Consider the following 21,854-nt stretch of genomic DNA (forward strand, 5'->3'; position numbering starts at 1 on the left):
TAGAAGTCGCTTTGGGTGTTTCCGGAAGGGGCCAGTCGGTTCTCCGCGCAGAGAGGGGAGGATAGGAGAAGGTGGGGGAGGGAAAACACAGTGGAAGAGACTACAAAGATTTTTTTTTTAAACTGGGGACCGGGGAAAAGCCGTAGAAGCGTAGCTGTAAGGACCACCTCCCGGGATGAGGGGGCTGGACCTTTGGGTTGAGGATTAAGCTCCTCCCAACAGCGTTAATTTCAAACTGCGCGACCGTTTCTCACCTGCCCTGCGGGGGCAGTCCGCAATTCCGAGAGACAGAAATACGCAGGACTCGAGCCTTCCGCAATTTACAGAGCCCTTTTACGCAACTGACGTCCAGCACCAGTGCTGGGCCTAAGGGGGGAGGGGCACGTACTTGGCGCTAGAAGGTCGTAGAGCGTTCCCGCCATTGGCGGCGGTTAGGACGTTTACGCAACGGCCTGACGTAGGGAAGACGCGTTAGTCGGGGGGAAGGTTCTAGAAAAGCGGCGGCAGCGGCTCTAGCGGCAGTAGCAGCAGCGCCGGGTCTGGAGTGGAGGTGCTCCAGCGGTGTTGTTTCTCGAGCAGCGGCAGTTCTCACTACAGCGCCAGGACGAGTCCGGTTCGTGTTCGTCCGCGGAGATCTCTCTCATCTCGCTCGGCTGCGGGAAATCGGGCTGAAGCGACTGAGTCCGCGATGGAGGTAACGGGTTTGAAATCAATGAGTTGTTGGAAAGGGCATGGCGAGGCCGTTGGCGCCTTATTGGAAGTCGGCCATCCGCCTCCGTGGGAGAGCGGCAGCGAAATTGGGCCACTTCATAAGCGGTTGGTCTCAGGATATTTTTGGAGAGGGGTCGTTAGCAGAGGCCTAATTGTACAGCACCTTCCCCACCCTCAGCCTCACGGCGCCATTTCCCTTTGCTGGAAGTGGGGGATGGGGAGCTTCCACATGGCGGACACAGCCCCACTTTACTGAAAGTGGGGCACGGAGGCAGGAATTCCTACTCCATTTTTAAAGAAGGGTGGTTTGGGGGTCCTGGCGTCCCCGCGTTGGGGCGTTTCGGCGGGTTTTGGGTCCTAGCGAACCGGGCTGCGGAGCTTCCCCTCCCCCCTCCCGGGAACCGGATTTGGCGGCCGCCATTTTCATTTCTCTCCTTCCTCGCAGCGATTTGTTTTTAACTCTCTAGATTTGACTAGCTTGACTTTTTCAGTGAGGACTAGAAGTGGGTAGCTATTTATTTCTCTTTTCGGACTGTTTTCATGCTGTTTCGAGGTGGATTCCGAGTGTTTAGGGAGCCTGGAGCTTTAAAGTCCTGCGCACCTCATTAGAGGCTCGCTCCCTTCCCCTCGATGAAATGGCGCCATTGCGTTCAGGAGCCGCACCGAAGGGCGGGGGGAGGGGCGGCGTTCTCCTGGGCGGTTTCGCTCGGCTTAGGAGGTAAAACCCTCTAGGGTGTTGGGCCCGGTTTCACGCGTGCCGTGGTATAAAGACCTCACATTTTGTTTTTCAGTCCTTGTTTGAGTAACAGTTTTACCTGCGTTTCCGGTGATTGAAAGGCAGTTGAATCGTAGAAAACATAAAATGAAAATTTTAGAGAAGATTATCGATTTTGCGGGAGGTCGTGGGGAAGGTGGTCTTCGGGGGGGGCGGTGTTCGGTTCAGAATCCTTCATTTTCCTGACGGATTCTTTTTTAATCGTATAATTTATTTGTATTTTAAGTAGTATTTTTACCGGGGAATTTAGTCTTTACTGTTACGGGTTTTTTTTAGTGATAAACTTGAAATTATGAGTTTAGTTGTACTCTGATTAAAACATGGCTCGGTCCCTCAATGCGTGTTCTGCTGTATACAAAACTTATTAGGCTGAGCCACTGTGTTTTTGAACTTTGTCACTTGCTTTTCTCGTTTATGTTTGCAATCATGGTTGATGATTACATTGATAAGCATAAGGTCTCAAGCCAAGGGGGTCTGCCTGGGTATTTTCATTGACCCTAAGCACGCTTGTAAAATAACTTTGTTTGTAATCGATAGTGGACAGCGGGTAAGTTTGGAAAATGAGGTAAGTAATGAGTTTTTGCCTTTTGTTAGTGATTTGTAATGTTGTAGATGTATTTTAGTCTCTTTATTTGGGTTTTAAAAGGCCAGTTAACTGACAAGTGTTTGGAATAAATAAAATATGCTTAAGTGAAGTGTACAAATACTAGTATGCCAAGTTACCGTTTTAATAGATTGTTCTTTTAAGTGTTTGATAAGCTAGTTTGAAAATTTGTCTTTTCAAAAATTTCAGAATCTTAAAAGTAACTATACAGGCAAAGAAATCTCTGAATTATCACTGTTTTCTAATATGTTGGGAGAATATCATGCATGGAGAGAAACTTGATGGAACTATGGGTTGAGTGTTGTAGTTCTATTTAATTTAACTACCTGCACTTGGTGGCTAACTTTCGTTTCCGAATGTTATTTAACCTAGTCAATTGAAAACCAAATTCAATGATCCAAGCTTACTTGACTGATAGCCCAAAATACAGAGCTATTAATGTAGCTTATATGCGTGCTGGTTTGTAAGGATTGAGATTTCAGCTCAGGCTCTCTTCTCACATGAAAGTTGTATTATGCTGTGTAATTTGCCAAAAGGCCACTGAGTTCTACATGGTGAAGTGTAAGTCGTAGTAGTGATATTTTGTAACTAGAGGGGATAGTCACAGTGGTCGCTTAAATATCTTTATGGTTTTTGAAAAGTGAAGTTACAGTGTCTTTTACTGTATTTGTCTTTTGGTTCAGTAATAGTGGATTGGGCCGTCAACAAAACCAGCTATGTTAAAATATGTGCTTTAGACAGCGTTAATCATAAAAGTCATTTTATACCTTGGTCAGAAAAGATAAATTTTGAGGCTATTTTGCCACATATATTGAACGTTTAAGATTTTCTCTGGGGAGTTGGTATATGAGGAAAGAAAGTCAATACTAAGTTTTTCAGGGTTTTGAAAATTGAGTTACATTATAATCACCACCAGAGGGAGCAATGAAAGGAAACTCATTTCTTAAATGCTAAATCCAGAAATAAATGGGAACTGTCGGTTATAAAGCAAAAGTTGTTATGTTGTAAAAATTTGTATTTGAATATGTAAAAGTGAACTCTCTGTTCTGAGTTATAGGATCGAATGCAGATGTTGATAAGACTCTTAACTTTACAGTCACCAGGGAATAGATTTGCTCTTCTTTCTTCAGAAAGATTTTTTTTTTAAACTTAAGTGATGCTATATTTGTTTAAACTCATTTAATGTCAAGTAAATTTATATCAAGCATAATGATTTTGAAACGTGTAGTTTGGCTGAGGCAATTTTTTTTTGGTGTAACACAACTAATATGCAGTTTAACATATGGTTTAAATTTGATGTAAGTTTTTTTTTTCCCCCCCAGAAAACTTTAGAAACTGTTCCTTTGGAGAGGAAAAAGGTACTCTGCCAGCAGGTCACCTCATATTTAAGAATTTTATTTCCAGCATACAAAGAGAAAATGTAAATAAAAATTGAAATGCTGTTTTCCTTTGCAGAGAGAAAAGGAGCAATTCCGTAAACTCTTTATTGGTGGCTTGAGCTTTGAAACTACAGAAGAAAGTTTGAGGAACTACTATGAGCAATGGGGAAAACTTACAGATTGTGTGGTACGTTAATTGTGGAAGTCCTTAGGGGTACTAATCCTTTAACTTGGATTTCTCTGTTAAAGATGTTAAATGACTTAGAGAAACTCACTTAAATTTATGTTGCTTATTTTAAAATGCTGTAAGTAATGAGATTAAATGGTAACATCATTACTTTGTATTTCAAGGTAATGAGGGATCCTGCAAGCAAAAGATCAAGAGGATTTGGTTTTGTGACTTTCTCTTCCATGGCTGAAGTTGATGCTGCCATGGCTGCAAGACCTCATTCAATTGATGGGAGAGTGGTTGAGCCAAAACGTGCTGTTGCAAGAGAGGTGAGCAGATAGGCAGCTTGTTTGTTCAGTAAACAATTTGGGCTGAAATTCTGTTTCACAGTTAGTGGCTCTTCAGAGAACAAGGTTCTTTATCATAAAGGTGCCTTACTTAGTATTTGGCCATAAGATAGAAGCCATGTTTATTACCCAGATAGTGTGCTCTTACTCCTATTTGTGGTTTCTTCAGGAATCTGGAAAGCCAGGGGCTCATGTAACTGTGAAGAAGCTGTTTGTTGGTGGAATTAAGGAAGATACTGAGGAACATCATCTTAGAGATTACTTTGAGGAATATGGAAAAATTGATACCATTGAGATAATTACTGACAGGCAGTCTGGAAAGAAAAGAGGCTTTGGATTTGTTACTTTTGATGACCACGATCCTGTGGATAAGATTGTGTGTAAGTGTCTATAAGTGCTAGGATTGTAGCTCTTGAACATTTTAGGTTTGGGGTATGTTATCACCTACAGCTTCGTTAAAAAGTAAGCTTAAAACTTAGCTATTACAGGATACTGAACTCTGACCTTTTCATTCCAGTGCAAAAATACCATACTATCAATGGTCATAATGCAGAAGTAAGAAAGGCTTTGTCTAGACAAGAAATGCAAGAAGTCCAAAGTTCTAGAAGTGGAAGAGGAGGTAACTTTTAATTCCATTTTTTTCTTAGGATTTATTTGTATAAATGTTAGTTACTAACCAGGGTGTTTCTTGTAGGCAACTTTGGTTTTGGAGATTCTCGTGGTGGCGGTGGAAATTTTGGACCAGGACCAGGAAGTAACTTTAGAGGAGGATCTGGTAAGTCCACCTTTTAAGCTTAAGAGGGTGAATGTGCTTGAAAAACAGTTTTGATTGGAATCTAGGAAGTCTGACCTACTTTGTTATCTGTAAGACTTAAAGTGAGATTTGTCATAATGGGATATTCTAATTTGGTTGGCAAGAAGTAACATTTAAAATCAGAGTTGTATAGCTCTAATCATGGACAGGTAATTGCAGAGATTTGTTTTATGGTCTTCAGTTTCTGAAAGAGTTAAAAGGACATTGTAGCCATTTTAAATTTAGGAGACATTTTATGAATAGTGAGTGGAAATACAGTAGAGGTTTGAAGAGATCTAAAAGTTTCTTTGTTTCAGGCTTTATATATGGGTTAATCTCAGTTAACTATGTAGTAAATAGAAAAACTACCACCGTCTATTGTTAACTACTATTTTATAAGTGGACAACCTGGAGGAAGGAAGTAGAGGCTAAAAAATTGAGTGACATAAACCAGAATAAAATAATCCTCCTTTTCTTCTGCCCTTAACAGATGGATATGGAAGTGGCCGTGGATTTGGGGATGGCTATAATGGGTATGGAGGAGGACCTGGAGGTCAGTTTCTTCTACTTTTTGATAATACATGTCTAAAATCGTAATCATACCGTGTGCTATTTGAGCATAAATATGAAATGTCTTTTCTAAATTTTCATCTTAGCTGTTGAAAATTACCAAAAAAATTACTTGCAGGTGGTGGTATACTTCTGCAGTATCAATAGGGTAGATTTTAAATGAGAATTTAAAAGAAGCCTTATTGTTTCTCAAGCAAAAGAATTGGAGATAGTGATATTTTGTGTAGTGTTTTCCTTAAAAGTATTAAACAGTGGTTATGAGCAAGATGAACATTATGACGGGAGTGTCTGTAGGAGCACTGTGTTGTCTCATCTCTTACCAGGGTGAATCTACCAGGACAGTGTCCCAAAAGTCCCCAAGAGAATTTTTCCAGAACATACCTGGTGTGCTGCTTCCATGCCTAGCTAAGGTTTTAAGCCTCTGTTTTAGTTCATGTGTTTTATTGAAGTACAAAAAAAATAGGTACCTACTGACAGATGTCAAAAGAAGAGGTTTGAAACTGAGCTCAGGATAGACCTCATTTCTGGTTTTGCACTGATGAGGCATGACTTAAGTTACACTCCTACATGTCACTATTTCCAGCTTTGAAGTCCAAATATTGATTTGGTTTTATGAGAAAGGAGTTTTTACAGTTAACTGCAAGCAATCTGAAACTACCGATTAAAGTTTTAAGTCAGTGTGAATTTGCTAATTTCTGGTTCTTCCCCCTCTCCCCCCATTTCTACTGAAGAGAAAGGTATGGTGGGCATTTTATTTAAGAAAAATGGTAGGTAATTTGCATTAGCCCACACATCTTGTCTGCCCTGACTTACCCCACAAACTTAACACAATAAGTATTTCAAGATACCGTCAAGAGAATCCATAGTATCTTTAGTTTGGGGGGAGACCAGTGGCATTACAGGTATTTGCAAAGGTTTTACCCAGTTGGTTTGTGGGTAGGCCTTCCTCACTAGCAACTGTTCACCAAGGTGGATATTCAGAATCTGCCCTTGAGGCTATTTTAGATAAGATGTTATAGAAAGAAACTTTTACCTATAAAATAGAGTTTTGGAAAGCTGGAAATGGATGTAATAAGACAGTTCAAATGGCGTTGAAAATACTAATTACTTAAAGGCTTATTTTATAATAGGTGGCAATTTTGGAGGTAGCCCTGGTTATGGAGGAGGAAGAGGAGGATATGGTGGTGGAGGACCTGGATATGGCAACCAGGGTGGGGGCTACGGAGGTGGTTATGACAACTATGGAGGAGGTAATAAATTCACCTGCAACCTTTATGTGGGAATTTGGATTGGAATTAATGGCTTTAACACGTAAGATTTTTCATTTCATTGTTGTCAGTAGTTGTCTCTAAAAATGTAGAACTGTAGATAGGTGTTTTGCATTCTGATTTGTTTTTGTGGGAAATTTGTCTAAAATACTTAGCATGTATCATCAGTTTAATACTTGTATGAGGTTCATTGTGCAAAAATTTCCAAATTTTTCTTACAGGAAATTATGGAAGTGGAAATTACAATGATTTTGGAAATTATAACCAACAACCTTCTAACTATGGTCCAATGAAGAGTGGAAATTTTGGTGGTAGCAGGAACATGGGGGGACCATATGGTGGAGGTAATTAGATTTTTCAGATTAGTGATGAAATGTTAATAACTTCATTACTTGAAGATGACAATTGTTCATTATTTATGTTTGGGTAACACGTCCCACCAAATACAAAGTGTTATGGAGATTAAAGTTGTGGGAAAATAAGAATGTAACATGACTTTGGGAAATTGTTGTAGAGGTTGGGGTATCTAGTAGTGTAAAATTTCTTTTGGCTAAGAAAACCAAATTTGCTGAGAGCACTTCGCAGGTGGTATAAATTTTGTATGACTTGTATCTTTGAAAGCTAGCTTAGTAAATCTGAATTTTTAGTTCAAATCGTTGTTGTTCTTGAGATTGATTTCTTACATTTTCTTAAGCTGGGTATATTTTAAAATCTCATAACTTGTATGATTATGGGAAAGAGCCCTCTAAAAGAATAGCAGTGATAATCTATGAATTTGGATAATTTGTCTCTTGAGTAAAGAGGTTAATTAGAAACAAGTAATGGTCTGTGATCTGCTTGTTTTAAAGAGTGGTTATAAAATAATTTGGGAAATTAAGTTTGTTTTCTCTTATTCCATTAATTTTAGGAAACTATGGTCCAGGAGGCAGTGGAGGAAGTGGGGGTTATGGAGGGAGAAGCAGATACTGAGCTTCTTCCTATTTACCATGGGTAAGTAGCTTTTAAGTTTTACATTGTTAATGTCTTGGGAGACCTAGCTGCCAGGAGTTAAAAGCTTTTTAGGATCATGTTATCTTTCCTTAAAATCTGGTTAGATGGATAATTTCATAACCTATTTTTTTTTTACTCTTTACTTCTGTTGAAACAGGCTTCACTGTATAAATAGGAGAGGATGAGAGCCCAGAGGTAACAGAACAGCTTCAGGTTATCGAAATAACAATGTTAAGGAAAATCTTATCTCAGTCATGCATAAATATGCAGTGATATGGCAGAAGACACCAGAGCAGATGCAGAGAGCCATTTTGTGAATGGATTGGATTATTTAATAACATTACCTTACTGTGGAGGAAGGATTGTAAAAAAAAAATGCCTTTGAGACAGTTTCTTAGCTTTTTAATTGTTGTTTCTTTCTAGTGGTCTTTGTAAGAGTGTAGAAGCATTCCTTCTTTGATAATGTTAAATTTGTAAGTTTCAGGTGACATGTGAAACCTTTTTTAAGATTTTTCTCAAAGTTTTGAAAAGCTATTAGCCAGGATCATGGTGTAATAAGACATAACGTTTTTCCTTTAAAAAAATTTAAGTGCGTGTGTAGAGTTAAGAAGCTGTTGTACATTTATGATTTAATAAAATAATTCTAAAGGAAATTGTGTAATTATAGACTTTTTATTTTAAATAAGTTAAGGAGTGGGTAGTATAATTAAGGTCTATTGCAAAGTTGTTGTTACATTTGTGTAAGATAAATGCTGGTCAGATGTAAGTGTGTTGTCTGCAATTCATGAGGATTAAATTATCTAGATAACTTAAGGGATATCTCTGCAAGGAGAAACACCTTTTTAGATCTTTTAGATGCTGCTGCTTCAATGCAAGGAAAGGAAAATAACCCCAGCGAGGTACTCTTCAGGGATACAGGTCTAGTACAAGAGAACTCTTTGACGGCTACTAAGGTCAGCCAGTCTTAAAAAACTGTGCTGTTTCTACAAAGCTTTAACTACAGTAGTTTTTAAGGATGCCAACGAAAGCTGAGGGTGTAGAGCAAAATAGTTCTAAGCTTCAGTTAAACTTCTTTAGGTAAGATCTCATTTACTTTTCCTTTCTTAATTTTCCTCCCCCAAAGATAAACTAATACTCTTCAATGGTCTTTCAGTATAGTTGGTTCTTATGTAGTATAACATAGCTATAAATTGAGTTTAACAATTTTATAAACTCAAGAGAATAATTTTATAAACCCTGTTTTCCAATCTGTCATTTTACTTATATTATTTTGGTTGTTTTTTTTCCCCCTTTTTTTCCTTCTTTCCCACCCCCTCCCCCTCTATGAAGATTCAGGTGCTTAACATATCATTTTTTTCCCTGCTGGAATTTTAGCATTGATATGAACCATGGACAAGTATATTCTGCTGCCACAAAGACTGTAAAGTGCTTCATTTCAACAGCTGAGGCAAGCCAAGTGATCATTAATAAAGCTTTTCTTGGTTCCTTCAGTGGTGTTGGTAGTAAAATGGTAGGTAAAAGTTAGGCTGCAAGTTAAATAAATCGTGAAATTTCCCATCGTTAACACCCTTCTATATTCACATTTCTTGGATCAAGCATTTTGAGTGAACTAGGGTTTTTTTTATTATTAAAAATAAAAGACTTTTTTTTTATTTCGATACTGTTCTAGCTTTACATGCATAACAGGATCAGGCTAAGAAAAAGGTAGGGCAAGATGGTTGGATCTACTTTCAGATAATATGTATTTATGAATAAAGTGTCTACATTATAAATCTGTACATATCCAATTCTAAATACTTGGGTTTAAATGCGGTAATTCTTTCCCATTCCGTACCCTATAGGAGAGATATAGGTTGGCTGCTGAAATTTCATTTCTTAGATGTCATCAGAGATTGATTGCCTGGCTTTATTGCCTTTTCAGGAATGTGATAATCAGGGCATATTCTACTGTATGCACCTGAGTCTTCTTTGATCCTAAGACCACCACTGAAGTTATTTAGGTTCTTTGGACAAACATGATAAACTTCTTCAGATACTTTTTTTTTCCTTTGGCAGGAAGGTGTCTTGCTGCAGGTAACTAATGAAGAAGTGGTCAACCACAGAGTCTTCAAGAAATAAGAAATTCTGTACCATCTGAAAGTAGTTCTTGTTGGTGCCTTCATTTTAAAAAAGCACTCTTTTAAGATTAAAGGGAAATGTTTTCAGACTTCATTTAGTTACAGGGTCTTAATATAAAACAATTACAAATTGAGTATTGTTTGTAAAAGAGTAAACATCAAGTCAGCTAGAGAGATAAATGTTATCATGTTTTGAATTAGGTTTTGTGAGTAGACAGATTAAAATTCTATTTTAAATATAAAGTTATAAAATAAATACTTTTGTATTCAAATACTTGGTGTAATGTTTACACATAAAATGTGAATCTTGTTCTATGAACATTAAGTTGTCTAAAGGATTGCCATCCCCTAGATTTTTAAAGCAGTTTCACAAAGCAAATGCATATTGCCATTTTCCTTTCAATATTGATAGACATGAGAAAAGCATTGTGGACATTACTGGCTGTCCCTAATAAAATGCCATTCTTTATACACTGTATATTCAGCGTTTGAATAATGCTATAGATTTCTGGCTTTGCCTTGTATGTATAACGTTGCTGGTGGTGGTTTTTAAAGTAATTACAGATTTTAACCAGCTAAAGTGGTCCAAAAGAGGTGGCTATGCAAACGCATGGAGACATAAAATCTGTGAATTAGGTTTTGTTGTATTACGCTAGTATCATGGTTGTCTTGAGGGTTAAACATGATGGTATACCTGGATGTTCACTTGAAACAATGAAAAACCAAAGGGGACAGTAAAGTTGACTTTACTATTTTGGTTCTTAATGAGGTATCTCACAGGTAAGTCAAAATAATGATGGTTAACAGAAGATGAACTTTGTTTAAAATCTGCATCCATTATTAACTATAAACTTGTTAACATCTGGCTGTGGATTTATTAGGGAAAATAAGATCTTAAAAATGGCCCATCTCTGTGAAGAAGTTAAATTTTGAAGATAAATCAAGTTGGTATAATAAGATCTTAGAACACCCACGGTTTAACACCAGCACAAATAGGGGAAGGCATTTTATTATGAATGAACAGGCTGAAATGAATTAACTTACTTTGAAATAGGTAATATGGAATGTTTTGTGTCTTTAAGTGTTGAGCTGCTAATTTTCTTATAGAAATGAGATTTAAGGAAGTTTCCTGAAAGAGGGGAATCAGTACTGTTAAATACATTCACCGTGTATTTATACATAAAGCGTTTGGGAACAGCTTAGTTGTGGTTCTTGCTGAAGCTCAGGGTTGTATAACCTGAGCTTGAAAACACGATTGCGGCTTGAAAATTTGGATCCAAAATGGCCTAATGATCGGAGTTGAAGATAAGGTGCTGGCTATTTCCTTCACCCATAGTGAAGCAACAGACTCTTAAAAATGTAACACATGTTTGAAAGTTGTCTTGTGATCACATGGGGGGGCCAGGGGGGAGTTGCTCACATGATAAAAAGCAAGCATTACTGGGAGTCTTCTTGGGTGGGTGGCTCCCACCCCTTGTGTCTGTCTCTGGTGAAATGTTTTGCAACTGGATATTCTTTGGTTTTCATTATCTCAAGTAAGTGTGTGAGTATAAGTTAAAGTTGGTCTCAAATTCTTTTAATTGTATTCAGTTACTGTTCAGGTATGGAGTATATGGTGCCTTTGTAAGAGGCAGAAATTTCAGTATACCTGAAGTGCATGTTTACAATTTTGTCTTGGATTCACTTACATGTCTTCAAAATTTGAAACATGTACTCAGGTAGCATATACCCAATGATTTTAATGCTGCTTTGCTGTTACTGCAAGTAATAAAAGAAGCAAATTCAGATCTTTGAAGGGAGACTAATTCAGGTATTTTAACATTTAAATGAAAAATGTTTAAATTGTCAAACACTGATATATGTCTCATAGGATTAGTTTTTCTGGGGTAGGAATTTTGGTATTTAGGCTTTCAATGGCATCTGTATCCTAAGGGTTAGTGCTGAGCTGGAGCCAGCCTTGAAATGGACCCCAAATATCCAGATCTTATTGAGCACCCATTGTTTCAACTGCCTGGTGGCTCAGACAGGAAAGAATCCACCTGCAGTGCATGAAATTTGGGTTTGATCCCTGGGTGGAGAAGGAGGTGGCTAACCATTCTTGCCCAGAGAATTCCATAGGATCCCAGCAAGTCCATGGGGTCAAAAAGAGATGACTGACTTAACCAACACATGCTTTGCTTGAACTACGTACAGTAGAAACTATTTCACCTGAGGATTTCATCGTGGCCTGTTAGGTGCCAAAAGGGGTGTAAGCTTTTAATACGAAGAAAAAGTGGTTGAACCAGATTTCACCTGATTTTCAACTGATGTAATTTTATCACAAAGGGATTTCAGGACCAACAATGTTCTATAGGAAAGGAAAGGGAGTGCTTTCGTGTTGGGAGCAATTCAAAATGAAATCTTTGGGTCAATCTGTGAACTCGGGAAGATCTCAGAACTATAATAGTCTGGTCGGTCTTAGGGTATGAATTGGTAATTACGGAACTTCGACTAAAATGCTGAGATGAGGCTTTGTTGATAACCACTGGAGAGTAAACAGCCTCAGTACTGCACCAGAGAGTCCAATGTGTGTCTTGTACAAAGTGACTGTCCAGACAAGCCCATGGCAAGTGGGATTGAAGTGGCTGGTGATGGCTTCATTCATACACCTTTGGGGAGAGCACCAAATACCTTAGATCTCTAAATGTTTAAATTTTATGGTGAATGTTTTGAATTCCAGCTCTTCAACTGTACCCCTTTCTCATTTGATGTTCTATATAGTTCTTTGTGATCTTGACGTTTCAGGGATTGGGGAATATGCTGAGCCTGAAAAGGATACTCAACTGAGCAAACCAGGGTATCTACAGTTGAGCATAAACTTTCACAAGTAAATTGGTTTTGTGGACACAACTTGAAATAACTTGTGCCTCTAAGAAGCCAGAACACAAGAGGTGTGTTGCCTTCTAAAAAGCAAGTGGGTCGACACTGAAGTGGGCATTGTTCAGAACTGGTCAGAAGAGCTGAACTTTGATCAGGAATCCTTTTGTTTTGACACAGATTCCTAGGTTCAGTTTAAAATGGAAGTTTTCTGCACTTCAGTAACCTAAAATAACTGACTTGTGATACTAGGTAGTGAAGAGTCTAATATCTGACCCTATGTCTATGTAGGTGTTCAGTTGTGAACACCGGACTGAAGTAGGCAGCCACTTGTTCCAGGGATCAAAGTTGGCATCTCTGGCATTGGCAGGTGAGTTCTTTACCACTAGCACCATTCAGGGAGCCCTATCAGATTGGACAGCATTCATGTTAACTTTTCTCAAACCATGACAGTTTGGACAGCTGTTCTCATGTTCTTGTTTTCGAGTGCTGCCATTTCTAAGGTGACCAAGTTGCTTTATAAAGGCGTTCCATTTTGCTTTGCTGTCTGCTCATTTACTGATTTATCCCTTGGTGTAAGTCTTGAATTCTTGTATGATCCATGTTTTCACGTTTAAGCAAGGTGGAGGTGGTTTTTTTTTTTTTTTTTTTTTGGTGTGAACTTGTCAATTTCCTAGATAAAAGAGCCATCCCTACAGGCTGGCCTTACTGCCAGGGAGTTCCAGTTCCCCATATGCAGGTAGTTACATGGGGGAAGACTTTGTCCTCAGACATTAATGTAGTGCATTATTTTGAAAGCTCCTGGATTATTTGGGGGGGGGGTATCCTAGAGTAGAACCTGGTCTATTTCATGTCATGTGTTAATTGGAGGTGGGGGAGGCCAATATTGTCAGTTCAGCATACTGACTTCAGTTTGGCTAGTCTGATCAATTTGTAATTTAATACTATTGCTGTCCTATTTGCTGGATATTAACCTGTATTTTTGAATGTGGGTATTTTGGAGAACTATAAATTTGCTTAGAATCTATAAAAGGCAAAAGTGAACACTTTATAAAATCAAATATAAAGTTTATTTCCACAGAAAAAGCTATATAAGTTAAGGATTCATAAAAATTAAGCTAAAGGCTCTTGAAAAGTCACTAAACTTCAGTGCTAAGTGAAAAAACCTTGAGTAAAAAAACATGTTTTGAAATAATTGCATCCAGTTTGCTTCTTTTTAAGAGACCATCTTAAGAGATGGCTACTAAAGCAGGCTGTTTTCATGTCACACTGTACATACTATTAGGACTTCATGAAGTTGTGGCTTCTGCCCCAGGTCTGACACTGATACCTAAACTTGTCCATAAGCTTGAAAACAGTTTTAACTGAGTGACTTAAGTTGAAGTACTTAAAAGCTAACATGAGCTAAACTTGGAAGATTTTGTGAGCCTGTATCAGTTTCTAACTGCTTTTATGTATATTGGTGTAATCCATATTCAATTTTTTCTCTCATTTTTTCGTTTTCCCTTTTGGTTTTCCTTTTTCTGGCCTGGGATCATTAATTCCTTGGGTACAATCACAACACTTCCATCGTGGGTGCACTGAAGAGCGTACTGGTTTGGACTGACTGGTCTACCTTGATCATCTCTTAACCTACTAAAAACATCGTGATAGAGGTGGTGCAGTTTCTGTTTCATTATGTTTATAGCTTTGTGACACTGGGATTGCTCTCTTTTAAGGGTTTCCTTCTTTGCTTGCAAGCTACATACATCATCTTCCAGATTCAAAATTACATCCAGTTTACGCTTTCGGCAGTTCTGCGCAGCAACTTTATTTTTCCCTCTTCGTCTAATGTCACGGATGAGCGACACTTGTAAATCTGTTAGATAATGCCTGCTTAACATGCTGTTGAAAGAATCTACAGGCATGCGGATAATTTCATCCACAGAAAAAGGGATATGCAAAGCTTTAGCTCGTCGTTCATCACGGCTTAAGTTTCTGTCTGGGTCATTCAGGTATCTGCTTATTTTCTGTGACTTCCCAGGCATTTCTGAAGTGGATTCTCGTGCACTTGGCTGTAAGTGGTAAGTGTGGTTATGTGATACATGTTGAAATGCAACGTCCCCATGAAAATGAGAATCACTTCTGTCATTCATGTAACGCAGCTTACTGGGCTCTGGATAGTATCCTCCTACAGCCCCTTGTAGGTCATGGTGGGACAGGTCACTGCTAGAACTTGTAGCACCTTCACATATAGAGTGAGAAGAATTAGACTTGATAACAGAGGTGCTATTACTTGAGTCTAAGGAAAGCCCAGAATCATAACCTGTTTCTTCAAGCAGCCAAGAAACTTCCATTGGATCAAAACCTTCTGTGGCCAAAGACATTAAATTTGTCTCATCAAGTATGTTTATATCAAGGTCATACAGGTGGTCTTGGCTTAGATTCCTAATCTGATTGTCAACAAATGGAAGAAATCCTGTCAAATTAGTTTCAGGAAGGGTCTGTTCAGTGTTGGTAATAGGAGAACTTAACTGTAGAATTTGTTCTTGTGGCTGTGAAGTCCTTGCTGCTGGATCCCTTCTAAATGTATTGTCAGAACATAGTATCATGGCCTCGTGGAGACTTACATCATGACTTATAGCTTGGCTAAAATTTACATTATAATGTGTGGGGGAACTCATGCCATCATTGATACTTCTGGGGAGAGGAGCAATATCTCCCAGTGAGACTCCCTGAAAAAGGAGAGGAAAAATGCTGTAAATAAATTATTTCAACACCAGTTCTAATACAAAAAGCAGTACTTCTCGTTCTCTGTTAACTCTGTACAAATAAGGATATGCTGTTGGCTATGAATAACTTCCCTTAAATGCAGGCAACTGGCTGCACAATGGCTCAAATGAGACTATGGTACAGTGGGGTAAAGATGAGGTCTTTGAACATCACATAAGATTTTAAGATAGTCAATGTGTACTGTTGTATTGATTCAACATGGGTTTTATGAATTTGATTATACCTTTGTGATTATTTGGAAGGGGGGAACAATGTATGGAGGAGCCTGGTGAGCTACAGTCCATGGGGTTGTAATGCACTGCTGCTGCTAAGTCGAATCAGTCGTGTAGGACTCTGTGCGACCCCACAGACGGCAGCCCACTAGGCGGCTCTGTCTGGGATTCTCCAGGCAAGAATGTTGGAGTGGGTTGCCATTTCCTTCTCCAATGCATGACAGTAAAAAGCAAAAGTGAAGTAGCTCAGTTGTCCCGACTCTTAGCGACCACATGGACTGCAGCCCACCAGGCTCCTCCATCCATGGGATATTCCAGGCAAGAGTACACTGGAGTGGGGTGCCATTGCCTTCTCCTGTAATGCACTAGGAACCATTAAGTATTAAATCTGTATATCCCAGGTAAAAATGTTAACATTTACTCAGAAAGAGGTCAGTGCAGATATCTTCCTGCAAGGATAAAAGCCAAGTTTCTAATTACCTCCAGTAGATTTTCAGGCTGCGATGAAAGCAATTGAAATAAGTCTTCCAGAGAGAAAAATGCATCTGTTCCATTTTGATATCTCTAGAAAAAGTCATTTAAATTAAAAGGTTAAAGTGGTTGCCTGGGACTTTTAGACTTAATCTAGAAAGGATAACCAAGTCATATCCAAGCTGAATTTTTTATCTTTATTTTGGAATTTTTATAGTTCCTTTTTTAGTACTCTTTTAATATCCTGCTTTCAACATTTAACTTAACTCTTCCTCCATTCCTGCTCTAATAATTTTCCATCAGTTTTTTTGGCTTGTGTTCTTAGTTCCACATTATTTTGTCCCTCCCCAGCCAACCTTCCACAGTGATTGAGAGGATATTGTAATTTTCAGTCAAACATGTATTTAGAGTTACCAAGATTTATCAACTTCTTTATTCGCTATTGTTTCATCTCCTGCCTTCCTAAAGGGTTTAATTAAGTTTCTTGTTAAAATGATTTCATAGTTTTCTCGAGTGGCTTCATGAACTCTTTAGTCTTTGTAATTTGGAATTATTTTGCCTTCATGCTTAGGTCAGGCTTAATATTTACCCTCAGCACTGTCTTGTGGCATTTAGTTATAAAATGACAGACCTATATAGTAAACTAATCTTCCCCCTCCCCCTTCTGTTCAATTGTTCAGTCGTGTCTGACTCTTTGCGATCCCAAGGAATGCAGCATGCCAATGCCAGGCCTCCCAGCCCATCGCCAATTCCTGGAGTTTACTCAAACTCATGTCCATTGAGCTGGGGAGGCCATCCAGCCATCTCCTCCTCCTTGTTCTCTTATCCTGCCTTCAATCTTTCCCAGCATCAAGGCCTTTTCCAGTAAGTCAGTTCTTTGCATCAGGTGAACAAAATATTGGAGCTTCAGCTTCAACATCAGTCCTTCCAATGAATATTTGGGATTGACTTCCATTAGGATGGACTGGTTGGATCTCCTTGCAGTCCAAGGGACTCAACAAGAGTCTTCTCCAATGCCACAGTTCAAAAGCATCAATTCTTCGGTGCTCAGCTTTCTTTATAGTCCAACTCACATCCATACATGACTACTGGAGAAATCATAGCTTTGACTAGACGGATGCTTTGTTGGCAAAGTAATGTCTGCTTTTTAATATGCTGTCTAGGTTGGTCATAACTTTTTTCCAAGGAGCAGGCATCTTTTAATTTCATGGCTGCAGTCACCATCTGCAGTGATTTTGGAGCCCCCAAAAATAAAGTCAGCCACTGTTTCCCCATCTATTTGCCATGAAGTGATGGGACCAGATGCCATGATCTTAGTTTTCTGAATGTTGAGCTTTAAACCAGCTTTTCCACTCTCACTTTCATCAAGAGGTTCTTTAGTTCTTTTTCACTTTCTGCCATAAGAGTGGTGTCATCGGTGTATCTGAGGATATTGATATTTTTCCTGGCAATCTTGATTCCAGTTTGTGCTTCATCCAGCCCAGCGTTTCTCATGATGTACTCTGCATATAAGTTAAATAAGCAGGGGGACCATATATAGCCTTGATGCACTCCTTTCTGTATTTGAAACAAACCAGTCTGCTGTTCCATGTCCTTTTCTAACTTGCTTCCTGTCCTGCATACCGATTTCTCAAGAGGCAGGTCAGGTGGTCTGGTATTCCCATCTCTTTCAGAATTTTTCACAGTTTGTTGTGATCCACACAGTTAAAGGCTTTGATCCAATCAATAAAGCAGAAGTAGATGTTTTTCTGGAATTCTCTTGCTTTTTTGATGATCTAAGGAATGTAGGCAATTTGATCTCTGGTTCCTCTGCCTTTTCTAAAACCAGCTTGAACATCTGGAAGTTCACGGTTCACGTATTGCTGAAGCCTGGCTTGGAGAATTTTAAGCGTTATTTTACTAGCATGTGAGATGAGTGCAATTGTGCAGTAGTTTAAGCATTCTTTGGCATTGCCTTTCTTTGGGATTGGCATGAAAATTGACCTTTTCCAGTCCTGTGGCCACTGCTGAGTTTTCCAAATTTGCTGGTATATTGAGGGCAGCACTTTCACAGCATCATCTTTTAGGATTTGAAATAGCTCAGCTGGAATTACATCACCTCCACTAACTTTGTTCATAGCGATGCTTCCTAAGGTCTGCTTGACTTTATACTCCAGGATGTCTGGCCTTAAATGAGTGATAACACCATTGTGGTTATCTAGGTCATGACGGTGTTTTTTGTATGGTTCTGTGTATTACTGCCATCTTAATATCTTCTGCTTCTGTTAGGTCCATACCATTTCATGCCCAACTTTGCATGAAATGTTCCCTTGGTATCTCTGATTTTCTTGAAGAGATCTCTAGTCTTTCCCATTCTATTGTTTCCCTCTATTTCTTTGCATTGATCAGAAGGCTTTCTTATCTCTCCTTGCTATTCTTTGGAACTCTGCCTTCAAATGGGTATATCATTTCTTTTATCCTTTGTCTTTCGTGTCTCTTCTTTTCTCAGCTATTTGTAAGGCCTCCTCAGAAAACCATTTTGCCTTTTTGCTTTTCTTGGGGATGGTCTTGATCACTGCCTCCTACACAATGTCATGAACCTCCCTCCATCCATAGTTCTTCAGGCACTCTTATCAGATCTAATCCCTTGAATCTATTTGTCACTTCCACTGTATAATTGGATTTGATTTAGGTCATACTTGAATGGTCTAGTGGTTTCCCTTACTTCATATTAAGTCTGAAGTTGGCAATAAGGAGTTCATGATCTGAGCCACAGTCAGCTCCAGTCTTGTTTTTGCTGACTGTATAGAGCTTCTCCATCTTTGACTGCAAAGAATATAATCTGTTTGATTTCAGTGTTGACCATCTGGTGATGTCCACGTGTAGAGTCTTCTCTTGTGTTGTTGGAAGAGGGTGTTTGCTATGACCAGTGTGTTCTCTTGGCAAAACACTATTAGCCTTTGCCCTGCTTCATTCTGTACTCCAAGGCCAAATTTGCTTGTTACTCCAGGCATTTCTTGACTTCCTACTTTTGAATTCCAGTCCCCTATAATGAAAAGGACATTTTTTTTTTTGGTGGTCTAGGTCTTGTAGGTCTTCATAGAACTATTCAACTTCAGCTTCTCCATTACTGGTTGGAGCATAGACTTGGATCACTGTGATATTGAATGGTTTGCCTTGAACAGAGATCATTCTGTCATTTTTGAGCTTGCATCCATGTACTGCATTTCAGACTCTTGTTGACTATTATGGGTACTCCATTTCTTCTAAGGTATTCTTGCCCACAGTAGTAGATATAATGGTCATCTGAGAAATTCACCCATTTCCCTGCTTGGGTAGTTTTCTTTTCTTATTGTTGTCCTGTCATTTCACTGTGATAGGTCTGGGACTTAATTTTTATTTACTCTGCTTGGGATTCTGTGTATCCCTTTAATCTGAGTCATAAGATCATGTTAATTTTGGAAATATTTTGGCATAAACTTTGAATACTGCTGCTCCATACTTCCCAGTCTCTCCTAGGACTTCTATTAGAAGTAATTTAGATTTTCTTATTCTATCATTGTCTTATTTTTAATGCAAAAGCTCATCTTTGAGAGCTGTTTTCTATAGGAATGCCACATACCAAGTGTTTACCAACTCAGTTTTATATTTTTCTCTTCAAGGACCAGTTTTTCTATCACTTTCTACACCTTTTCTTGACTCAGGATTCCTGACCGTGATGGTAGTCTGAATCCACAACACGTGGTGGTCTGATTTCTGAAAGTTGGATGGACAGCTTCCTTGCTCTGTCTCCTAGCTCATGGCTAGAAGTGTCCTAGCTGTCATTTCCTAAACTAGAAGAGCCTTTATTAAAGCAGGGAACTCAGGTACCCACAGGCATGGACTTGTCAGCCTCTGTCATGGCATCTGGATATCTCCAGTTTTTGTGCCTGATTTGAAGATAGTATCCATTATGCCTCATCCAGGATTTCTGTATCTGGTGTGTCAAAGGTGTTTCTTTATATGTTAGTAAATTCACATTCATGACTTGTGCTGTGTGTAACTCCCACTATAACTTTTTACTCAAGAGTTTTCCTTTTTGAAGATTCAGATCAGCTGGATTGATTTTGTGGTGGTGGTGTTCACTCACTCAGTCATGTCCGACTCTGCGACCCCACGGACTTCAGCACGCCAGGCCTCCCAGCCCATCGCCAACTCCCAGAGTTTACTCAAACTCATGTCCCTTGAATCAATGATGTCATCCAACCAATTCATCCTCTTGTCTCCTTCTGCTCCCGCCCTTCACTCTTTCCCAGCATCAGGGTCTTTTCAAATGAGTCAGTTCTTCACATCAGGTGGCCAAACTATTGGAGCTTCAGCATCAGTCCTTCCAATGAACACCCAGGACTGATCTCCTTTAGGATGGACTGGTTGGATCTCCTTGCAGTCCAAGGGACTCATAAGAGCCTTCTCCAACACCACAGTTCAAAAGCATCAATTTTTCAGCACTCAGCCGCCTTTATGGTCCAACTCTCATATCCATACATGACTACTGGAAAAACCATAGCTTTGACTAGACAGACCTTTGCTGGCAAAGTAATGTCTCTGCTTTAATACGTGGTCTAGGTTGGTTGTAGCTTTTCTTCCAAGGAGCAAGCGTCTTTTAATATCATGATTTTGTGTATGTGGTACAAATACTTGGGTTTGCCATGTTTTCAAGGCTTTCTGTGTCTCTCTGGATGTTGTAAGACATATTTAAGATAAGCTGATGGATAGTGTTTCTTGTTCTTTAACTGGAAGTTACACATCCTTAGTGGATAGCAAACTCCTTCACCAATTGGTGAAGATTTTAAATGATATTTTAAATGATACTAAGAAATTTCAGAAACTTGATTCATTCATCCTGGCCAACCATTGACTAAATTTTACCTGGTGGTCACAAGTGTGTGAGAACAGGTAACATCAGCACAAATCTATATTCATTCCTGAAAAAACAACCCTTAATTATGGGTAAATAACATTGTTTGCAGAAAAGAAAGCCTTAATATTTAGAACATGGAAATATGGGTATAAAGATCATTCTCTTTAAAGTGAATTATGGACTGATCCTTCAGGCTATTCAAAGAAATATCTGTCTCATTAGATCTTTTTTACCTGTTCCTCTTCAATGCCCATCGATGGAGGCTTGAGGAGCTAAGCCCGTAAAACCAGCATTCTGGTTGATTCCGCAGGAGATGGGAAGATGGAAGGAAGAAGTGACAGGGTCCCTTAAACACCCATTATCTCACTATTACCACATTACCACCTCTTATGTCCACTCTCACTGAGCTGTATTTTTCCCCAGGTTCCTTTCTGCTGTGAGGGTGGTTTTGGGTTCAGGTAGTTGCTAGTCTAGAGGGGTCTCCCTATTTCTTGGTATTGTCCTTAAGCCTGCCCTTACTTCCATTACAAAGAAAAGCCCCTCACTTCTCTTCAGAATCCCATGGGCCTGTACCTTTTACTTGAGGGCCTAAATGACTGCAGTCCTACATCTTCACATAAAAGTCCTTCCTAATCAGTTCTGTTTTTGGCCAAGAAATCACTGTATTTTGAACAGAGATTACTAGGAATGTTAAAAAAAAAAATGGACACATTTTCTACCTTTAAAAATATGCAACAATACATAAATTCAACTTGTCTTTAGTGAGAAAAATGTGTCTTCAGACCAGTTAACCTGTATATATTTGTGTATTTAGTTTTCATTAATAGCAGTCTAGGCTTGCAGTGCAGCTGGAAGGAAGTCACTGTTAATGAGTAAATTATGTCAGTCATCCTAAACATTCTCAAATGCCAGTGATTCAATGGCATTTGAGATAACTCCTT

General features: G+C 39.0%; 2 protein-coding genes across 23 annotated transcripts in view; one reads left to right on the plus strand and one right to left on the minus strand.

Moving 5' to 3' along the window:
- Positions 1-420: 420 nt before the first annotated feature.
- Positions 421-10,201, plus strand: HNRNPA2B1 (heterogeneous nuclear ribonucleoprotein A2/B1). 22 transcript variants are annotated; one of them, XR_005724343.1, is made up of 14 exons: positions 460-694; positions 3,413-3,448; positions 3,546-3,656; positions 3,821-3,967; positions 4,155-4,365; positions 4,503-4,604; positions 4,680-4,760; positions 5,269-5,331; positions 6,479-6,598; positions 6,838-6,960; positions 7,524-7,606; positions 8,453-8,683; positions 8,981-9,116; positions 9,662-10,201. XR_005724343.1 is itself a non-coding variant. In XM_040259747.1 (12 exons), the coding sequence occupies exons 1-11, from the start codon at positions 689-691 to the stop codon at positions 7,583-7,585; spliced, it is 1,062 nt and encodes a 353-aa protein (XP_040115681.1). In that variant the 5' UTR covers positions 421-688; the 3' UTR covers positions 7,586-7,606; positions 7,764-10,201. The 22 variants fall into 22 exon arrangements, 9 of the variants coding, with proteins under 9 accessions (XP_040115681.1, XP_040115685.1, XP_040115690.1 ...); XR_005724339.1 differs by having other exon boundaries at positions 426-694; positions 7,764-9,116; XR_005724341.1 differs by having other exon boundaries at positions 474-694; positions 8,453-9,116; positions 9,662-10,194.
- A 3,429-nt stretch (positions 10,202-13,630) lies between these two features.
- Positions 13,631-21,854, minus strand: part of NFE2L3 (nuclear factor, erythroid 2 like 3) — a 29,178-nt gene continuing 20,954 nt past the window's right edge. The window contains exons 3-4 of the mRNA XM_040259746.1: positions 16,044-16,127; positions 13,631-15,293 (exon numbers count right to left, since the gene is read on the minus strand). Of these exons, the coding sequence (XP_040115680.1) occupies positions 14,055-15,293; positions 16,044-16,127 (1,323 nt within the window). The 3' untranslated portion in view covers positions 13,631-14,054. The remainder of the gene's footprint in view (positions 15,294-16,043; positions 16,128-21,854) is intronic.

This window comes from Oryx dammah, unplaced genomic scaffold (assembly GCF_014754425.2).
Source record: "Oryx dammah isolate SB20612 unplaced genomic scaffold, SCBI_Odam_1.1 HiC_scaffold_18, whole genome shotgun sequence".
Taxonomy (NCBI): Eukaryota; Metazoa; Chordata; class Mammalia; order Artiodactyla; family Bovidae; genus Oryx; species Oryx dammah.

Excerpts from the sequence above, each read along its gene's own strand:
- HNRNPA2B1 (XM_040259747.1), top strand. Across the intron at positions 5,332-6,478 it reads GTATGGAGGAGGACCTGGAG|GTGGCAATTTTGGAGGTAGC; the intron begins GTCAGTTTCTTC and ends ATTTTATAATAG. Across the intron at positions 6,961-7,523 it reads GGGGGGACCATATGGTGGAG|GAAACTATGGTCCAGGAGGC; the intron begins GTAATTAGATTT and ends CATTAATTTTAG.